The sequence below is a fragment of the Narcine bancroftii genome, chromosome 3 (genome assembly GCF_036971445.1).
Source record: "Narcine bancroftii isolate sNarBan1 chromosome 3, sNarBan1.hap1, whole genome shotgun sequence".
In the NCBI taxonomy this organism is placed as follows: Eukaryota; Metazoa; Chordata; class Chondrichthyes; order Torpediniformes; family Narcinidae; genus Narcine; species Narcine bancroftii.
Window position 1 is genome coordinate 276,578,812 of NC_091471.1, and position 18,009 is coordinate 276,596,820.

General features: G+C 43.2%; 1 protein-coding gene across 6 annotated transcripts in view; it reads right to left on the minus strand.

The window, feature by feature from the left end:
* LOC138758813 (rho GTPase-activating protein 45-like) overlaps positions 1-18,009 on the minus strand; it is a 171,551-nt gene that overhangs the window by 51,535 nt on the left and 102,007 nt on the right. For all 6 annotated transcript variants that reach the window (XM_069928204.1, XM_069928206.1, XM_069928203.1 and 3 more), the window contains 3 exons: positions 16,200-16,284; positions 7,762-7,834; positions 759-834 (listed from right to left, as the gene is read on the minus strand). In XM_069928204.1, coding sequence (XP_069784305.1) covers positions 759-834; positions 7,762-7,834; positions 16,200-16,284 — 234 coding nt within the window. The remainder of the gene's footprint in view (positions 1-758; positions 835-7,761; positions 7,835-16,199; positions 16,285-18,009) is intronic.

Below are 18,009 nucleotides of genomic sequence, written 5' to 3' on the forward strand. Positions count from 1 at the left end.
CCTCTCCTCCCCATCTTTCCTTTGACTCTCTCTCTCTTTTCCCTTTTCCCCAGGTCTGCTTCCACAGAGCCAAAAACAACCCCCCTAGTTAATTCTCACCTTTCCTCTCTCTTGTGTCCCATCCATATCCAATTCACACCTTTTGTCTGTTGGTCTGTGCTCCTTCCCCTGCCCCTTTTCCCCAGCCTTTTACTTCAGGTGCCTGCCACTTCTTCCTCGATATTTATCAATTTCCTTACTAAATATATTCAGCAACTTGGTCTCTGTCTGTTCTGTTTGAGAATTTAAGCCTGGAGAATCTCACCACCAGACGCAACTTCCCTTCTCTGTTTTCTGTAGGGACCACTCCCTCCATGACTCTGTCATCCACTCCTCCTTTCCCACCTGTGACTGAAGGAGAAGCTCCATTTGCAGCCACACCTCCTCCCTCTCCACCATTCAGGAGGGCTCAGGCCTGAAACATCAGTTATTTCCTCCTATGGACACTGCACGGCCTGCTGAATTCCTTCAACATTTCAGTGTTTTTACTAGTTAGAGAATTTCACAGGTTCACTGCCTTCTGACGACGGAGGTCATTGTGACTGTGAAATAACACAGTCAATGATATCAGCTCACTCAATGTGAAGTGCTCACCTGTCCTAAGTGTCTTTTCCACAAGCTAAAAGTGCCATTCTAACCCACCACAGCCATTCTTCAACTCTTCTTTTACCATGTTGGAAAAGTCACTCACAAATAAAATGACACAGATAATACGTTACCTGAATCACTGAACTCATCCTTCACTTGGACTGAGTCACCTGGCAGAGCAATCCCACCATACAGATTCTCCATTGACTGAAAAGACAAAGACAATTTCTTTTATACCTTGCTGAATAAACCAAATGACTGGGAGAAGTAAATGAAGCAACCTTGAGCTTCTGCTAGATTCATCTCAGTATGGACCACCACTGCATTACGAGATACAAGTGCAGTTTTAGTCCAACATTTTGTTAATAATATGACCAATAAAGATGGTCATTTATCTTCTCTATATAAAGTCCGATGTAGCCAAAAAACTCCCAACGTTGCTGAATCTTTTATTTCTCTAAAGAACAATGCTAATACCTACACCAGCCATAGATAATTCTCCTCATATAGGGAATAAGATCTGGAGATAGACAAGTTATAGTGACATAATACTTGCTCTGTGGAATAAAATGGGAAGGTGACAGCTGCCAATGGTTTATATTCAGTTTCATAACTTGAATTTAAGTTTAAAACTGAACTCTGGATCTGAACCTCTCAAAAGTTCCAGCAAAGACAAACCCTTCCCACCGAGGCTCTCTCCAAATCATGACTCAATCTTTTGCTTTGAAATACTGTGAGAACTACTCTGTGTTTTTGATCTGTATCACCATTTTTGCCTGCATTCATATTTTTCCTTAGGGTTATTCACAAACTGAAACGAATACACACAACAGATCAATATACACATTCAGTAAAAACACACAATGCTGGAGAAACTCAGGAGGTCAAACAATGTCTTTTATGTAGTAAAGGCAGAGATACATAGCTGACATTTCTGGCTTGAGCCCTTCATCAAAGTAAGAGGTCAAACATTCAGGACAGAGGTGTGAAGAAATGCCTTCATCCTATGGAAGCCAGGCAATAATTGATGTATTTTGACATCAAAAGATATGAGAATGGCCATCAAAAGAGATGGGAATAGTGCGGGAATGTAACAGATCAGGCAATATCTAATTGAATGGTGGAGCTTTGTCCTGTTTCTGTATCATATGTTCCCATGTTAAATTTTAAATTTATAACTTTAGAGATGCAACATGATTACAAGCCCTTCCATCTAAATACACCCATGTAACCAATGAACTTACCTACCCTGTACATTTTTTGAGGTTGGGAGGAAACCAGAGCACCCAAAGGAAACAGACATGAGTCACGGAGAGAACTTCTTACAGACAGGACTGTATTCGAACCCAGATCATGGCGCTGTAATAGTGTTGTGCTAAATCTTAAGATCGTGTATTTTTGACTTATCGATAAAGTGTTGGGTTAATATTCAAGCTGATAATAAAATAATACATGTTTTTTTTAATGTTTAGATCATTCATTTGGTATATTGCAGCTCATACAATTTCCACCCTCCCAATCAGCATCACCCATTAGAGAGGCAACAGGATGGTGCTGCAGGAAGTAATTAGTTTTGGACTGTGTTTCAATGCGAATAATAAAACTGACACTGCAAATGGCACCCTCAAATCAAAGGTCATCAAACCAAAGAAAAATAAAAAGGTAATAACACTACATATTATGCAAAATATATATATATATTGGAACCAATACACACTTATTGACCCGGGGAAGAAGCAATGTGAGGTTTTAGACCTGTGCGAAGGGTCATTTTCTACTACAACTTCCTGATTACAGGGTGCTTTCAAATAACCAATTGATTTGTGACCAAATGAAATAAACAATAAACTTGTTCAAAACAAGTCAACCCGGTGGAGGGAGCTCTGATGAAACTGAGAAGACTGAAGCAGGCAGGCTACCAGCCACCATTATGTCAACCTTCTACAGGAGCTTTATCGAGAGCGTCCTGGTCGGCTGCATCACAGTAGCACTGTAGTTGCTGCAGAGAAAAGGATCTGAAGTCAATCCACAGCATCATAAAAATGACAGAAAGGATCACTGGAGTCTTCCTTCCCCCCGCCCCCAACCCCCCCACCCCATTGATGTGATCTACCACGATCATTGTTTGAAGAGGATGAGTAAAATCATTGAGGACCCTTTCCACTCCACACACAGCATCTTTCAGCCGCTCCCGTCGGGGAAGAGATCCAGGAGTATCAGAGCCAGCACCACCAGGCTGAGGAACAGCTTCTTCCCACGGGCAGTGAGAATGCTGAACGACCAAAGGAACTGCTTGCACTGACCATCCAAGACTCTCATATTTACAAAACAATATTTATTCATTTATTTGTATATATTAACACTTGTCCTACATATGTATTGTTTGTCAGTATGTGTATTATGTCTGGGTGTGTGCTTGCATATTTTGCACCAAGGACTGGAGAATGCAGTTTCGGCAAGTTGTACTTGTACAATCAGATGACATTAAACTTGACTTCCTATTCTCTACAATACAAGACATATGCAACATAACTGAAGTAGTCTGCTGGAGTTCTAGTCCCAAAACATAGATAAATCTTTGTAAATTGCTCACCTTAAAGAGAAGAGGGAGACGACATCCCCAAGTAAAAGCTCTCACTGAATGGTTGCAGGACCAACAGCATTGTGCCAACCCAGACAAGAAGCGGGTGTGAGGTGCTAGCAATCCCCGAGGAGAGAAAGGAATGAGGCAATTGCTCCTGATCCACACCCAATGGAATCACTGATCAAGACTGGAACTGGATATCAGAACCCCCCAGCCCTTAGTTTCTGCAGAAACAATGGCTAGTTGGTTGATATAGCAGAACGTAAATGGCACTTGTGAGTTTCATCACACTGCCACAGGAGGAGAAATGGAGAGGACGCAGCAAAGGAGTCCGCATGTTATCTTTATAAAAATGTAAAACATTTGAAGAACTTCTTGGCCAAAGCAGACTGTAGTTTACTTTGTGTAACTTTGAGGAAGAGACTGAAAGGTCATGCTGTATTATGTGTCAGTTAGATGTAGCCATGGAACTATGTAGTCAGCTAGTTGACAAGGAAAGTTTGTTGATGAACAAACATCAACGACCATGCACGTTGTTCTTGAGCTGCTGTGATGGAGTGGAGACGGTTTCCCACCACTTTGCTGAATGCGGATTTGCCAAAAGTCTGTGGAGAAGGATGCAAGGGTCCTTGTCACGGTTCATCCCCAGCAACAGCGTGATAGAGAACTCTTTGATCTATAGGCTTTTCCCGGGAATGCACACAGTCAAACATCCAGAACTGCTGAAAAACCATCAACTTGGTGAAATAGGCACTTAGGTCTGCTCAACATTTGTTGGCCTTTCAACACATGGAGAAGACAGTCCAGGAATGGTGCCAACTGCAGGAGTACATACTGAGGGGTGTGCTGAGGTTTGGAGCAGCCAATAAAAGGGCGCTGTGGGGAAGGACCACAGTCTGGAGCCCTCCCATTACTGGGCATTGATGGGCTAAACCAAGGGGAAGTCCCTCAAACAACAGAGGAGGGTGCCAATGGGGTATTGAGAAAACAAATGTAACAATGTAGAGTGATGGGAATGAATGTACGATAAGGGTGTGAAAAGAATTTGAATGGTTTTTATTTTTGTAAATAATTTATTGTGAATAAAGTCTACTTTTGGAAAAAAATATTGTTGATCAATCACATTGAAACTTCAATGAAGACAGGAAAAAACAATAAACAACTACAAAACAATCTATTTTTAGAAAGGATTATAAAATACCTGAGACTGTCAACTCTCTTAATTCTCAGTCATGTTCCAATTGGCAACATTCTGGAAGAAACCCAGAAGCAATGGATTCACATCCAACCACCTCCCAGACCTGGCTCCACTTAGCTTCCCCCTGAATTTTTGTACGCCATGTAATTGTCATATGGTCATATAGGTTTCAGAATCTTTAGAGCAGGCACACAGCTGGTGAATAGTTTCCCTCTTCCCTTAGAGTAACTATTTATTCCTTTACACCAGCAAGGTCAGAGTTTATGCAAACAGAGAGTAGCTGGAGAAACTCAGCAGGTCAGGCAGTAATATTTTGTGGCTTTACTGACAGGTCACCTTCATAGGCATAGAAGCTGAGTTGGAAAAGGCCTAAGATGTCTTTATATGGATTTTATTATATTTTATATGGATTTTATTATGGTTGAATGGGAACAGTCCTCTGCATTCCAGAAGCCAGATTATACATTCCGCTGTCCCAGTGTGATGTTTGAGGCACTGTATTCAGGGGAAGGGTCAATACCGTTATTTTTAAATCTCTCTGTTTTTCACAGTAAGTTTGTTTATACTTCTTTATTTGTTTACATGTATACATATCTTCTTGAGAAAAAGTTTTGCACTACTAATAAGTGATAATTCTGCCTTGCCTGAAGGAAAAATAATGTCATGTAGATCCTCTGACAATAAATCTGAACTTTGAACTTTGCAAGGGATTTACATATTCTGCCTGTAAATGGTGTAGAGCTCCTCACACCCCTGGGGGTGGGGGTGGGAGGGGGGGGGACAAAAAGGACCATGCCCCCAATTGGAGAGGCCAACAGGTAGGCATCACAAATGGAGGCTAGGCATCGATTTCAGATTTCAGATTAAATCCTTGCCCACAGAGAAAAGCATTAATCTGAAACTCACTGAAAGTGGGGAGGGGGGGGGGGGGGGAGGAAAGGAGGGGATTTAAAATTAATTGAATGTGCCAAAACAGATGGTTGAATGGAATGTGCGAGGTAATGCAGTTGGCCTGAACAGCAAAAATTAGAATGGAAACAAACAACTTCTTAGTGTGCTGAGTCACAAATGTCTGTATACACAGTAATTACAATAACATCATGGCCCATTCCTTCGCAAGTGAAGATGAACACGGAGCCTTGTAGCTCTTCTGTCCTCACAGAGCTTTTGTTCTGTTTTCCATGGAGCTTTAGGCACCATGTGCCGGGGCAAGGACTTGGAGGGGAGTGCTTAACTATAATATATAATTATTATAAACGATATTATATATATTTGAACATAAAACATTGTGCTGAACTATATATTCCTATCAAAAAAATCTAAACCCTTCCTACCTCATAACCATCTATTTTAATTCCATCCATGTATCTGTCTAAGAGTCTCTTCACTGCCCAAATGTTCCAGCCTCCATCACCATCCCTAGCAAGGTTTTCCAGGCCCCCACAACTCTCTGTGTAAAAAACCTTACCCCCTGATGTCTCCCCTAAACCTTCCTCCCTTCACTTTGTACACATGCCCTCTAGCTTTTGGTATTCTCGCCCTGGGAAAAATGCGCTGGCTGTTCCACCCTATCTATGCCTCTCAGAATTTTGTAGACCTCTATTTAATATATCACAGTAGAATTCTCATTATTCAGAATTCAATCAACTGGAAATCCAAACAACCAGCAAAAATAAAGAGGACATAAATAAATAAATAAACAACATTTAAAATAAATAAGAATAATTAAATTTTAAATAAAAATTCAAATAAAAGTTTAAAATTGTAGAAGTAAATGAACTCCGAAACAACACACATCCCCTTGGTAAAGAGAGGAGCAAATATCCAGCTAGCAGAGTGCCCTAATCGTGTCCCGCCCGCAGGAGCTGTTTGAATAAAGTTTCAATAACCTGCTCTTGGAGAAGGGCAGGTTAATTATGACGGCAGCACGGTTAGCGTAGAAACTGGCACAATGCTGTTATAGCAGCAACCTGGGTTCGAATTTAAATTTTCTAAATTTTGGGATTAAAGTCAACTTTACATTATTAAATACTACAATACTGATTTTTTTTCAAATTAATTTACATTTCTTTTGTCTTTTAAACTATGTCTTCTTAATGCAGGTGTATTAGTTAGGCACTGTAACCGCATGTCTCAGTCAACTGGAAAATTCGCAAATGTGACATCCGCGATCCCCGTAGGTGCTTGATAATGAGGATTCGACTGTATAATCTAAATAACCTACTGAGCTTCTCCAGCATAATGTTTTATTTTTTCCTTTGTGTGCTGCTACTGCCTGTGATTCTATAATATCTCCTTTCTAAACTGGAGTAAATGTCTAATATAATTCCGTGTTTACAGTGGGGGAAATCAAGACTTAGATTTTGTAGTTCCTTGGTATATGAGTTAGATCCTAATCAGTGATCATCTTAAAGAGTGATTACAGTTTCATTGTTGGGTAGTACCAAAAGTAATTGCAAAAAGAAAACTAAAATTTCCATCGAGAAATAACCAAGTCTGAGTGTGAAATGTGACCCTGCTTTGACCCAGTCATTTCCAGATTAACCATCTTGTTATTTAATTGCTTTATGTACATTCAACATGGGGACACGAGGAGGCCACTGAGCTTTCAAATTAAAGACAGTGCACCGCAAATAATCCCATTTGATAGATTACATGTGGAACTGTAAACCTTGGGAGATGGCAGACAGATTCAAAGAGAATACCATCCTTTCTGAGGTCACTCCCTATCCTTCTGTTTCAATAATTTATAAAGCTCCTCTAGAAGTCAGTTTTACTGGCTTTGGAGGTGGGGCAGCGGAGGTTCACCAGGTTGATTCACCAGGTGAGGGGATTAGCCTATGAGAAGAGATTGAGTCGTCTGTGACCACTTGCTGGAATTCAGATGAGAGGAAATTTTATAGAAATGTATAAAATTATGAAAGGCATAATTAAGATAGAGGTTGGTAAGTTGTTTCCACTGCTGGGTGAAACTAGAACTAGGAGTAATAGCCTCAAGATTTAGGGTAGTAGATTTAAAATAGAGAGGAACTGCTTTGCCTAGAAGGTGGTGGATGGAATTCTCTCCCCATTCAAGCAGTGGAGGCTACCTCAGTAAATATATTTAAGACAAGGTTTTTACATAGTGGGGAATTAAAGGATATGAGGAAAAGGCAGGTCGGTGGAGATGAGCCCATCATCAGATCAGCCACGATCTTATTGAATGGCAGAGCAGGATCGATGGGCAGGATGGCCAACTCCTGCTTTTATTTCTTATGTTCTTATTTCTAAAGATGAGACAAAGAACCTTCTAGCAGTTTTTGTGCACACACGCGCTGGTCCTTGTGCTCCCAGTTTCATTCCAAACACTCACCCTGCACTTCTCCGTTGGCGGCAATGATAACAGAGTGGTGCTGTCCACCTCACCCATGAGGAATTCCGAGACACTGCCAGAGAGAAAATAGCAGCAGTCAACAAATTACAGCAGTCAACAAACTCCAACTTCCACTTTTATCTTTGCTTTTGAAAGCAATGTTTTCCTCTTATACATGGTTAAATTTTATTCTTGTTGATTTAACTCCAACTAGAAGATCAAAATGACATTTACTCTTAGGCTGACAAATATAAGAAGTTATTGTCATGAACGTCACAAAATTTGTTGTTTTGCGGAGACATTACAGTTTCAAAAATTGCTTCAAGTTACATGTTAAAAATAAGTAAATAAATAAGTGTAAAAGAAGAGGAAGTGAGGTCGTGTCTGGGGTTCATTGTCCATTCAGATGGCGGAGGGGAAGGTGCTGTTTTTGTACAATTAAATGTTCAGGCTCCCGTACTCCCTTGCTGATGGTAGCATGAGAAGAGGGCATGGCCTGGGTGACGATAGAGGCTGCTTTCTTCAGACATAGCCGGTTGTACATGTCCTCAATGGAGTGGAGACCATTGGCCATGATGGCACTGGCTGAGTTCATAACTCTCTGCAGTCTTTTCCTGCCTTGAGCATTGGGACCTCCATTCTAGACAGTGATGCACAAGTCAGAATGCTCTCCACCGTACACCTATCGAAATTTGCAAGAGTCTTTGGTGACATGGCAAATCCCCTAAAACTTCCAACAAAGTACAGCCACTGGCTAGCCTTCTTTATGATTGCATCAACTCGGAGGTCCCATCTTCAGAGCTGTTGACACCCAGGAACTTGAAATTCTTTACCCGTTCCTCTGCTGACCCCTCGATGAGGGCTGGTTTGTGTTCTCCTGAATTCCACAATCAGTTCCTTAGTTCTGATAACGTTGTGTCAAAGATTGTTATTGTAACACCAATTAACCAGCTGATCTATTTCCATCCTGTATGCTTCCTCATTGCCACCTGTGATTTTTTTGATGATTAGTAATGCTTTATGACCAATAATGCAGGAGGTATGAGGGAGATGCTTAAGTTGATGTGCTCTCTGAACCCTCCCAATCGGAAGTGGAAGATTGCTCTTCATTCAGTTAGCAAAGCAGATGACCTGCGGGAGGAACTCAGGGGTCAAGCAGCAGCAGAAAAAGAAAGTGCAATGTTTCCAGCCTGAACCCTTCATCGAGACTGACAGTGCTCTCTGGCCCAAAATGTTGACCACTCTCTTTCTCCCCTGGATGTCCCTCAACTCACTGAGTTCCTCCTGCAGATTGTTTTTTCACTCACGAATCCAGCATTTTCAGTCTCGCCTCTGCCTTCATTCAGTCACTGTCTATAAAAATGTGACCCAAATCAATAATAAAAACATGCACATTCTAGGAAAGCGAAGCAGAAAATATGAGAAAAGCTTAGCAGATCAGGCAGCATCTGTGGGGAATAAAACAGTTAACATTTGGGATCTGCGATCCTTCAACAGAGAAGCAATGAGGAAGCATGCTTGAGGGAGATAAATCAGCTGGTTGAGTGGTGTCACAACAACAACCTTGCACTCAACATTAGCAAAACCAAGGAACTGATTGTGGACATGAACCATTGAGGGATCAACATCTCCGAAGATCTATCCTGGGGTCGCCATGATGATGCAATCAAGAAGAACATTTGCCAATGGCTATACTTCATGAGGAGTTTGTGGAGATGTGGCACGTCCTCAAAGACTCTTTCAAATTTCTACAGATGAACCACAAGGAGCATTCTGACTGGTTGCATCACAGGACAGACAAAGACTACAGAGAGTTGTGAACTTGGCCAGCGCCATCAAGGATGCTAGCCTTTATTCCATTAAGAACATCTAGAAGAGGTGGCATCTCAAGAAAGCAGCTTCCATCTACAAGGACCCTCACCACCCAGGCCATGCCCTCTCATTCTGCTACCATCAGGAAGGAGTACGAGAGCCTGAAGATGAGCACTGAGCGGCACAAGACAGGTTCTTTCCCTCCACCATCAGATTTCTGAATGACAATGAACCACAGACATTACCTCACTTTCAGCCATCGTGTGACCAATGTAGATGGATATTTTATTTTATTTTACATTTAAATTTAGATATACAGCATGGTAACAGGCCCTTTCATCCCGTGCTGCCCAAAATCACTCAATGAACCTACAACCCCAGTAAATTTTGAATAGTGAGAGGAAACCCACGCAGACACAGGGAGAACATACAAACGTCTTACAGATGGTGCTGGATTCAAACCCAAGTCCTGGTTGCTGGCGCTGTAACAGCATTGCGCTAACCACTACACTAACCATGCTGCCCTACTCTTTGACCTTTCTGAACTCCAAATATTGAAGAAGGGTGGTGAGGAATGGTTTTCAGTGGAGACCTCAACACACAAGGGAATACGGTCACTAGTATCTGGAGCAAAGAATTGTCTGCTGGAGGAAGTCAATGGGTCGAGCAGCATTTAGGAGGGGAAATGAAATTGTCCAAGTTTCAGGCCAAGACTCTTCATCAAGAAGTCGATAATTCATTTGCTTGACCCCCTGAATTTCTCCAGCCAATTGTTTCAGACTCCAGGACTACCTTGGTTGCCAAACATTATTGTGAAACCTCTGATCCTTTAGATTGCATAAACAGCAATGATTTATTTTGGCTGATAAATGATGCCAACAATGTTAAAGCTGAGAGCTAAATATTGATCAGGAATAAGTCCCCTGCTCTTTTGAGAATGCAATGGAGCTTAAAGGACAATCTGGTGACTCATGAGTTTGGAATTCTGTTAATGGAACCATCGCTGAGGCCTCATCTAAAGAAAATAATCGTTAAAGTCACCTTTTCAGAAAGGAAAGTGAGCCGGGATTTGAGGTGTTCATGAATGAGGCACACTGGTTTAACTGGGGAGTCTTGTTTCCGTGCAGTCATTGGGATGCAGAAAGTCATTTTCAGCCATGTTCATTTAAGAAAATTTGATTGCACATGAAAAATGAAATTAGATTGAAGTTCATCTTCATTGTTGTTTTCATAGTTGTGGAAAAATGGAGGGGGGGAGGGAAAGAGATTTCAATCAATTCAAGATTCCTTTATTGTCGTGACGTAAAAAATGTATTACTTGAAATTGCCTTCTGCCTGCCTTATGGCAGATAGAAAGTCACCACTAGAGTCGCCCAGTGTTCCTTACAGTAAGAAAAGGAAGCAAAAGAGAGTCACTTCAGAGTCACTGGGTCTCTGTGGATTCGCCTCCAGTGCAGCCACAGTCTCTGCAGCCACACAGACTCCTTTTCGATGCATTGGCAACCCAAGCTCCAGATCCAAAGCTCCAACATGATCAGGGAGCCTTCTGTGGCCAAAGCCCTAGAGGAGTCCTTCTTGCCTTCAGCACCCTCTCAAATCCTGGTTCCCAAGAACCAGTCTCCTGCAGCCTGTGTGGTTCCCCGACCACACATTGCCCGCAGCTTGTGTGGGTCCCTTAGCCACTGAGCCCCTCGCTGATCCACCGCCATGTTCACCCTCCTGTAGAATTATCTGCTCTGCTCTCCTTGTCAATAGTCTTTATTTCTACTGAAATTTCTATGACTCAATTGATTCTATCAGACTAGGTTGTACTTATTAACATGAGTTCTGATTTCAGTCAAGAGCTCAGCTTTAAAATGCAAATGATGTGATCCTTTGTTGGGAAACCGTCATTACGATGGTGTACCACTGAAGAATGGGGCCCAAATCACCAGAAACTTGAGCTGTTAAATAATTTGAACATCTGGTTTCTGCCTCATTGCATCTTCTCAAGCTTGAGAACTATTGCTTGTTAACTTGCCCACAAATTCCACTTCCTGTCTCCATGTCAGTCATTGGATCTTACTAGCCACTTCCTGCAACCAAACTGAAAACACCAGATATGCATTTTAAAAATCCAAGAACTTTTTAAACATTTTCAGCCATGGACCTTTTCAATGACTTTGTCCATCCCTCTGCAACTTGCCCCGGTCGCTGAAATATTATTTCCTACTCCACCATACTGGTGAGTTCCAAATCCAGGGTCTGGTCTCATTATAATTCGACTGTTTCTGAAGTATTGGTAAGGCTATCATTCCCCTTGTCCCATCTGCGGACAGACTTAGGTATCAATCTGTCTGCTAAAATTAACCAGACTTTGCCAAGGATCCACTTCCTCTTTCTTAATTGATGAGGAGGTCCTGCAAAGAGAGTTTAGGGAGTTAGATGCAAAGTTGAGGGACAGGGCCTCCAGGGTTGCAATCTCAAGTGCTACTGGTGCCACGTGCTGGTGAGGCTAGAAATAGGAAGTTAATGTAGGTAAATACATGGCTAAAGAGAGAGTATGGGGGAGAGTATGGGGGAGGAACAGCCAGGGCATTTTTCCCAAGGCGAGAATACCAAACGCTATGGGGGAGGTGAACCAGAGTGTTAGAGCAGAGAGTTGAGGTGGAGAAGGATAAAGGTCATGTGAGGACTGGATGTATGGACAGAAATCAAAGGTTTGAAAATGGTGAAAGGCCTCCCCTTCAAGAAATAGTGAAAATGACGCACAGCAAGGTACATACCCAGCAACACACGGTTGAAAGCACTCTACTTGCGCTCTGGTGGACGAAGAAGTTGGCTGAAGAATGCCAGTGGTTTCCACTGTCCTTTAACTTGCTGCTCCAGGACAGCACCGACGGCAGAGGCGGAGGCATCGACAGAAAGCACCGTATGAAGGTCGGTGCGTGGGTGGACGAGCAGGGTAGCCTTCGCGAGGGCACCCTTCGAGGCCTCGAATGCCCTGCTGGCCTATGGAGTTCAGGCCAGCGTCTTGTCTTTGGCCGCGATGAGGGTGAAGAGTGGCTGCATGATGCGTGCAGCACCTGGAATAAATTGGTTGTAGAAGTTGACCATACCCGGGAACTCTTGTAGCCCTTTGAGATTGTCTGGGCGCGGGAACTCCCTGATTGCGGCGACCTTCATAGCAGCTGGTGTAGCTCCTTTGGCCATGATGGTATGGCTCAGGAACTGCATGGACTCTTTCCCAAACTGGCATTTGGCCAGTTGATCATTAGGCCGAAGTCAGCCTGTCGGGAAAAGAATATCATCCAGATAAATGAACACAAAGTTCAAATCTCTGCCCACCATATCCATGAGGCACAGGAAGGTCTGGGCGGCGTTCTTGAGCCTGAATGGCATTCGTAGAAATTTGAACAAGCCAAAGGGGGTGATAATGGCCGTTTTTGGGATGTCCTCGGTGTGCACCGGGATTTGATGATATTAATGCACCAGGTTGACCTTGGAGAACAACTTTGCGCCATGCAGTCCTGAATGTGAGGGATCAGGTAACAGTCAGGTACTGTCGCGTCATTAAGCCATCGATAATCTCCTCAGGGGTGCCAGCCACTGGAGGTTTTCGGGACCAAATGGAGTGGTGAGGCCCAAGGACTGTCAGAACATCAAATATTCCCTTGCTCCAGCAGATGCGAGAACTCCTCTTTCGCTATCTGGAGCTTATCCAGAGGGAGCCAGCGTGCCTTGGCATGGACAAGCAGGCCTTGGATGTGAATATGATGAAACATTCCGTGGCATGGTGAAGCAGTGGAGAACTGCGGCTTGAGGATGGGCAGGAACTCGTCCAGGATGTGCTGGAACTCGTCTTTGTGTGTGCTAACCATGGCCATTTGAGACTGCTCTGTGTGGGAGGTGTTGAGACGAACAGATTGGAAGGTACGGGCATCGACAAGTCGCCTACCTCGGGGGGTCAACCAGGAACCCATGGCCGAGGAGGAAGTCAACACCCAGGATGGAGGTTTGGAGGGAAAAAATGGTGAACCTCCATGAGATCTTCCGTTGGCCAAGCTGGAAGTGGATGGTCTTGTTACCATACGTTCAGATCTCCGTCGAGTTGGCTGCACGGAGTGGAGGTCCTCGAGGCCAGATCTGGGACTCGATGGCTGTGGCTGGGATGACGCTGATCTGGTCCCAGTGTCGATGAGGAAGCGTCAGCCGCTGATTGCATTTCGCAGATAGAGAAGGCTGTGTTCTTGGCCAGCCATTAACAATGGCCAGCCTGCTCATTTCCCTGGAACGAGCAGGGCTGATGGCACTTCTGAGCCTTGGCTACCCAGCGCTGGTGGAAGAAGCAGAGGCCTGAAGTGGATGGCTTGCTTCTGGCTATGCTCTTTGAGGCCCCTACAGGAGCCAAGTGTTCTTCCACAGCGCTAGAGGAAGGCTAATGGTCATGCCTGGGGCTCATAACCAGTTGGACTGCTGAGCCCTCTGGGAATCGTTCAAGCAATGAAAGCTCCTGAGCTTTTTGAGCGACCTTCCTGGGATCGTCAAAGCTCTCCTGGGACAGTGACGGCTGGATGTCTTTGAAATGCCAGTTGATGAAGTAGACAAAGATGATGTGGTCAACAATAATCATGGCTTTTATTCACAGAATCTCATGGTACAATAATGAATGACAATAGATGCATATACAGTTATATCCAAGGGGAGTGTTCTTAACAGTAGAGATAATGCTCAGCCAATGTTAGTACAGCAAGGCTCACCAGAGGGGAAACAGGCAGCTTGGCAGACATTCACCACAGTCTTCAGGCATATGATCGAGGAAGATCCACTCGAAGAGTGGGCAGTCGGTGTGATCACGCATGAGCTTGAGCATCTCATCCATCAACGCGATTGGAGTTCTGTCTCCCAAGGTGTAGAGGTGAAGCATCTAAGCAGCACGCTGGTGCCTGGAGAGGCTGAGGGAGCCGGCGAGCATCTGCTTGATGGTCCCGTACTTATCTTCCATGGGAGGGTGCTGAATGAGGTGCAACACTCGTTTGGCGGTGGCCTGGTCCAGGGCAGCGACCACATGATAAAACTTGGTCGTACCTAATGAAATCTGGCAGAGATGAAACTGAGCCTCTGCGTGGCTGAACCAGGTCTCAGGCTCCTGAACCCAGAAGTCAGGAAGCTTGATGGCTATAGCGTTGATCGAAAAGTCATTCATATCGGGTTCAAAGATGTTTGAACCTGTCAGGGTCACCAATGTAGCGGCGTCTACTCTGCTTTCTGAATAACTCCACAACCAAACGGGTTGAGTTCAGTGAGCAAAATTGATTTATTGAGGTCTGCCTGGCTGTTATACTCCCAGCCTGGACCTGGCTGAGAACCATGCCGTGGGCCTGGATGCCGTCAGGGCATCATGTGGGCCGCAGAGTGTGGGCTTCTAAGCCTGGTGCCGAGGTTGGGAAGAAACCCCCGACGGCGCCATTTTGGCCGGCTGCCCGCAGCGTGCATGACATGCTGGGCCGGTTCGCCTGCCTAATGGCGTGCCACCAGAGTGTATTAGTTAGGCATTAGTGAGCCTAAGCGACCAGAAAATTCGCTATCCAGCATCTACCAGTCCCCATAGGTGCAAGATACTAGGGGTTTTACTGTATTACCTGTATACTTGCTAAAACAATAAATATACATATCCCATCATTTCGCAGCATTGTATTTTTTAATGAAATTTGTGAATCTATTAATATCCTTTACTTGAGGAATGACTGAATACATGTCATCTATTATGGAATAAATCATCCCAAAATATTGATATTTATTTATATAAGTGATTATGGTGTGTATTTATATCGATATATATTTCTTTCTTTATGTATATATGTGATTATATATGCACATGTGTGTGCACCGTGGTTCTGAGAAATGTATATGTACAGTCAGATGATAATAAAATGGAACTTGAACTGTCCATTCTTTCTCACATCTGTCTTCATTCTCTTGGCCTCTTTTGGGCTTACTGGCATGTGAAAGTCAAATAATTTCACAATGAAAATCTGGAACATAATCAGAAAATGATAGAAAGATTGAGCTGGTCGGTGCTGATGAAGGGCTTTTGACCTGAAACATTAAAGTCTGCTTCTCTTTCCACAGATGCTGCCTGACCTGCTGAGTGTTTCCAGAACTTTCCTATTTTTTTCTCTTATTGGCCTATTCTTCCTCCATTTTGTGGTTATCTCATCTCATTTTACAGATGTCTGTGGAAGAGACCATGAACTTACTGTTCCACAGGTGAGTCACTCCCTGGGTAAAGAATTGTTGGCATTGAGTGTACGGAGTCAGAGCACAGAACAAGGTCTTCGGCCTAACCCATCCATGCCAACCAATATGACATTCTGAGAATGTCCCATTTGCCTCACCTTTGGGTATTCAGCAACCAAGATAAAATTGGCATCATCCATCTTGATAGCACAGGATTTTACCAGCCACATACCCTTATCACGGTCACCTCTGAATAACTCCACAACTACTCCTACCGTTGAGAGGAAATCATGTCGTTTGAACAGTACAAGAAAGAAAGGATATATTTCTTGCCTTTCTGCCCCTTTACCATATCTGCTGTTTCTGCCAACTCTACCTCCATCCAAGTCAATCACTGATAGACTTACTTGCTGCTAAATGCCACTGCCATTGTTTCAATTGCCTTCTCAAACTCTTTTTTGTCATTTTCATTGTTAGATTCATAATGGAAACCTGTGAGAAGAAGCAAATGTTTTAGTGGATACAAATTCTCTGCAAAGGTTATATAAGGATTTTGTATACATATGTTCATTGTACTTGTGAGTATGACAATAACTCATTAACATTATATTAAAGGCAGACCAAGGCAAGTTTAAGTGTTTGTTAGCAGAGATTGTGTTAGCCCAGTTTCAAAGGTTGCTTTTATTGTCATGCAATAATACAAAAAAATTAACGTAAACGAAGTACTTCAATTTTTGACTGTCGTAAAGACAAATAAGGAGTCAGCATGACCATTACCCAATTACATTTAATGTTCAGGTAAAAGTTTCATGGGAATTATTTGCTCAAAGCCATTCATCAATCATTAAGAGAAAGGTGACAGAATCAGAGAGCACAGGAACTGGCTTCTCATTCCCATTGAAAAACATTGAACAGATCCCTTGGCCCACCATTTCTCTGCCAACCACGATGCCCATTTCCACAGCCCATCTGCTTGCCTGTACACTAGTCTCTAATGAGTGAAACACAAAAGTCTGAAGAGACTATGATTGTAGTTAAAACACATTGAAATGCTGGAGGAACTTAGCCGGTCTTTTCAGCGTCTACAGGATCCATATTATTGGATCTCCCAGTGGCTACCCATTTCAATTTTCCATCCCATTCCCTTGGTTACATGTCGTCCATGGTCTCATGCACTGCCAGACTGAGATCACCCACAAATTGGAGGAACAACACTTTATCTTCCGACTGGGCCCCTCCAACAGGATGGCACTTTTCTGGCTTTCATTAATTCCACCCCCCCTCCACTTCTTCCCTCTGTCACCTTTCACTATCTCTGTCTTCCCATTCTGCCTCCTTTTGCACAAACATCATAAGTTCTTACCTGTCCCTTATTATATCCAATTAACATGTTGGCTGGTCTGGATTCCTCCCCTACTTAAGACTTTCTGAGATTTCTTGCTCCTGGCTTATTCTGCTTATTCCTTGAAGGCCTCAGGCCCAAAATGTCAGCAATATATCTTTGTCTCCTATGGACGCTGAAAAGACCAGCTGAGTTTCTCCAACATTTTGGTGTGTTTTAACTGTAGTCTATTCCCTGCCTGTTCACATCTCTGTCTTAATACGTCTTAAATGTTCCTTCCACCACTTCTCCCAGCAGTATGTTCAACTCTCCCTCTGTTAAAAAAAATGTCTCATCAATCTCCTTTGAAATTTCCCTCTGTCAACTGAAACCAACGCTCTCTCGTATCCAACACGTCTACCTTCGGAAAAGGACTCTGACGATCTACTCTATCTATGCTTCCATAATTGTACATACTTCTGTCAGGCCACCCAGCAGCCTCTGATGCTCCACACAAAACAATTCAGGTTCAGACATACAGTATGGTAATACACCCTTCCATCACAACCCTGTTGTTCCCCAAAATGCACCCAATTAACCTACAACCTGCAGTCTTTTTGAAGGGTGGGAGAAAACTAGAGTACCCGGAGAAAACCCACAAAGACACAAGGAGAATGATCAGACTCCTTACAGACAGCACCATATTCCACCTGGGACACTGGCCCTGTAATAGCGTTATGCTAACCACAAATTTAGCAAAAGAGAATCCCTGTCGAGTAAAATGTTAGTTGCTGTTATACTGAGTATTTTGTCATTATTTTTATTTACTTTGTTAAATCCAATTACCTAGTTGAAAAGATTTTCCAGAGTGGTTTGCCATAAATGGTTAAAATGCA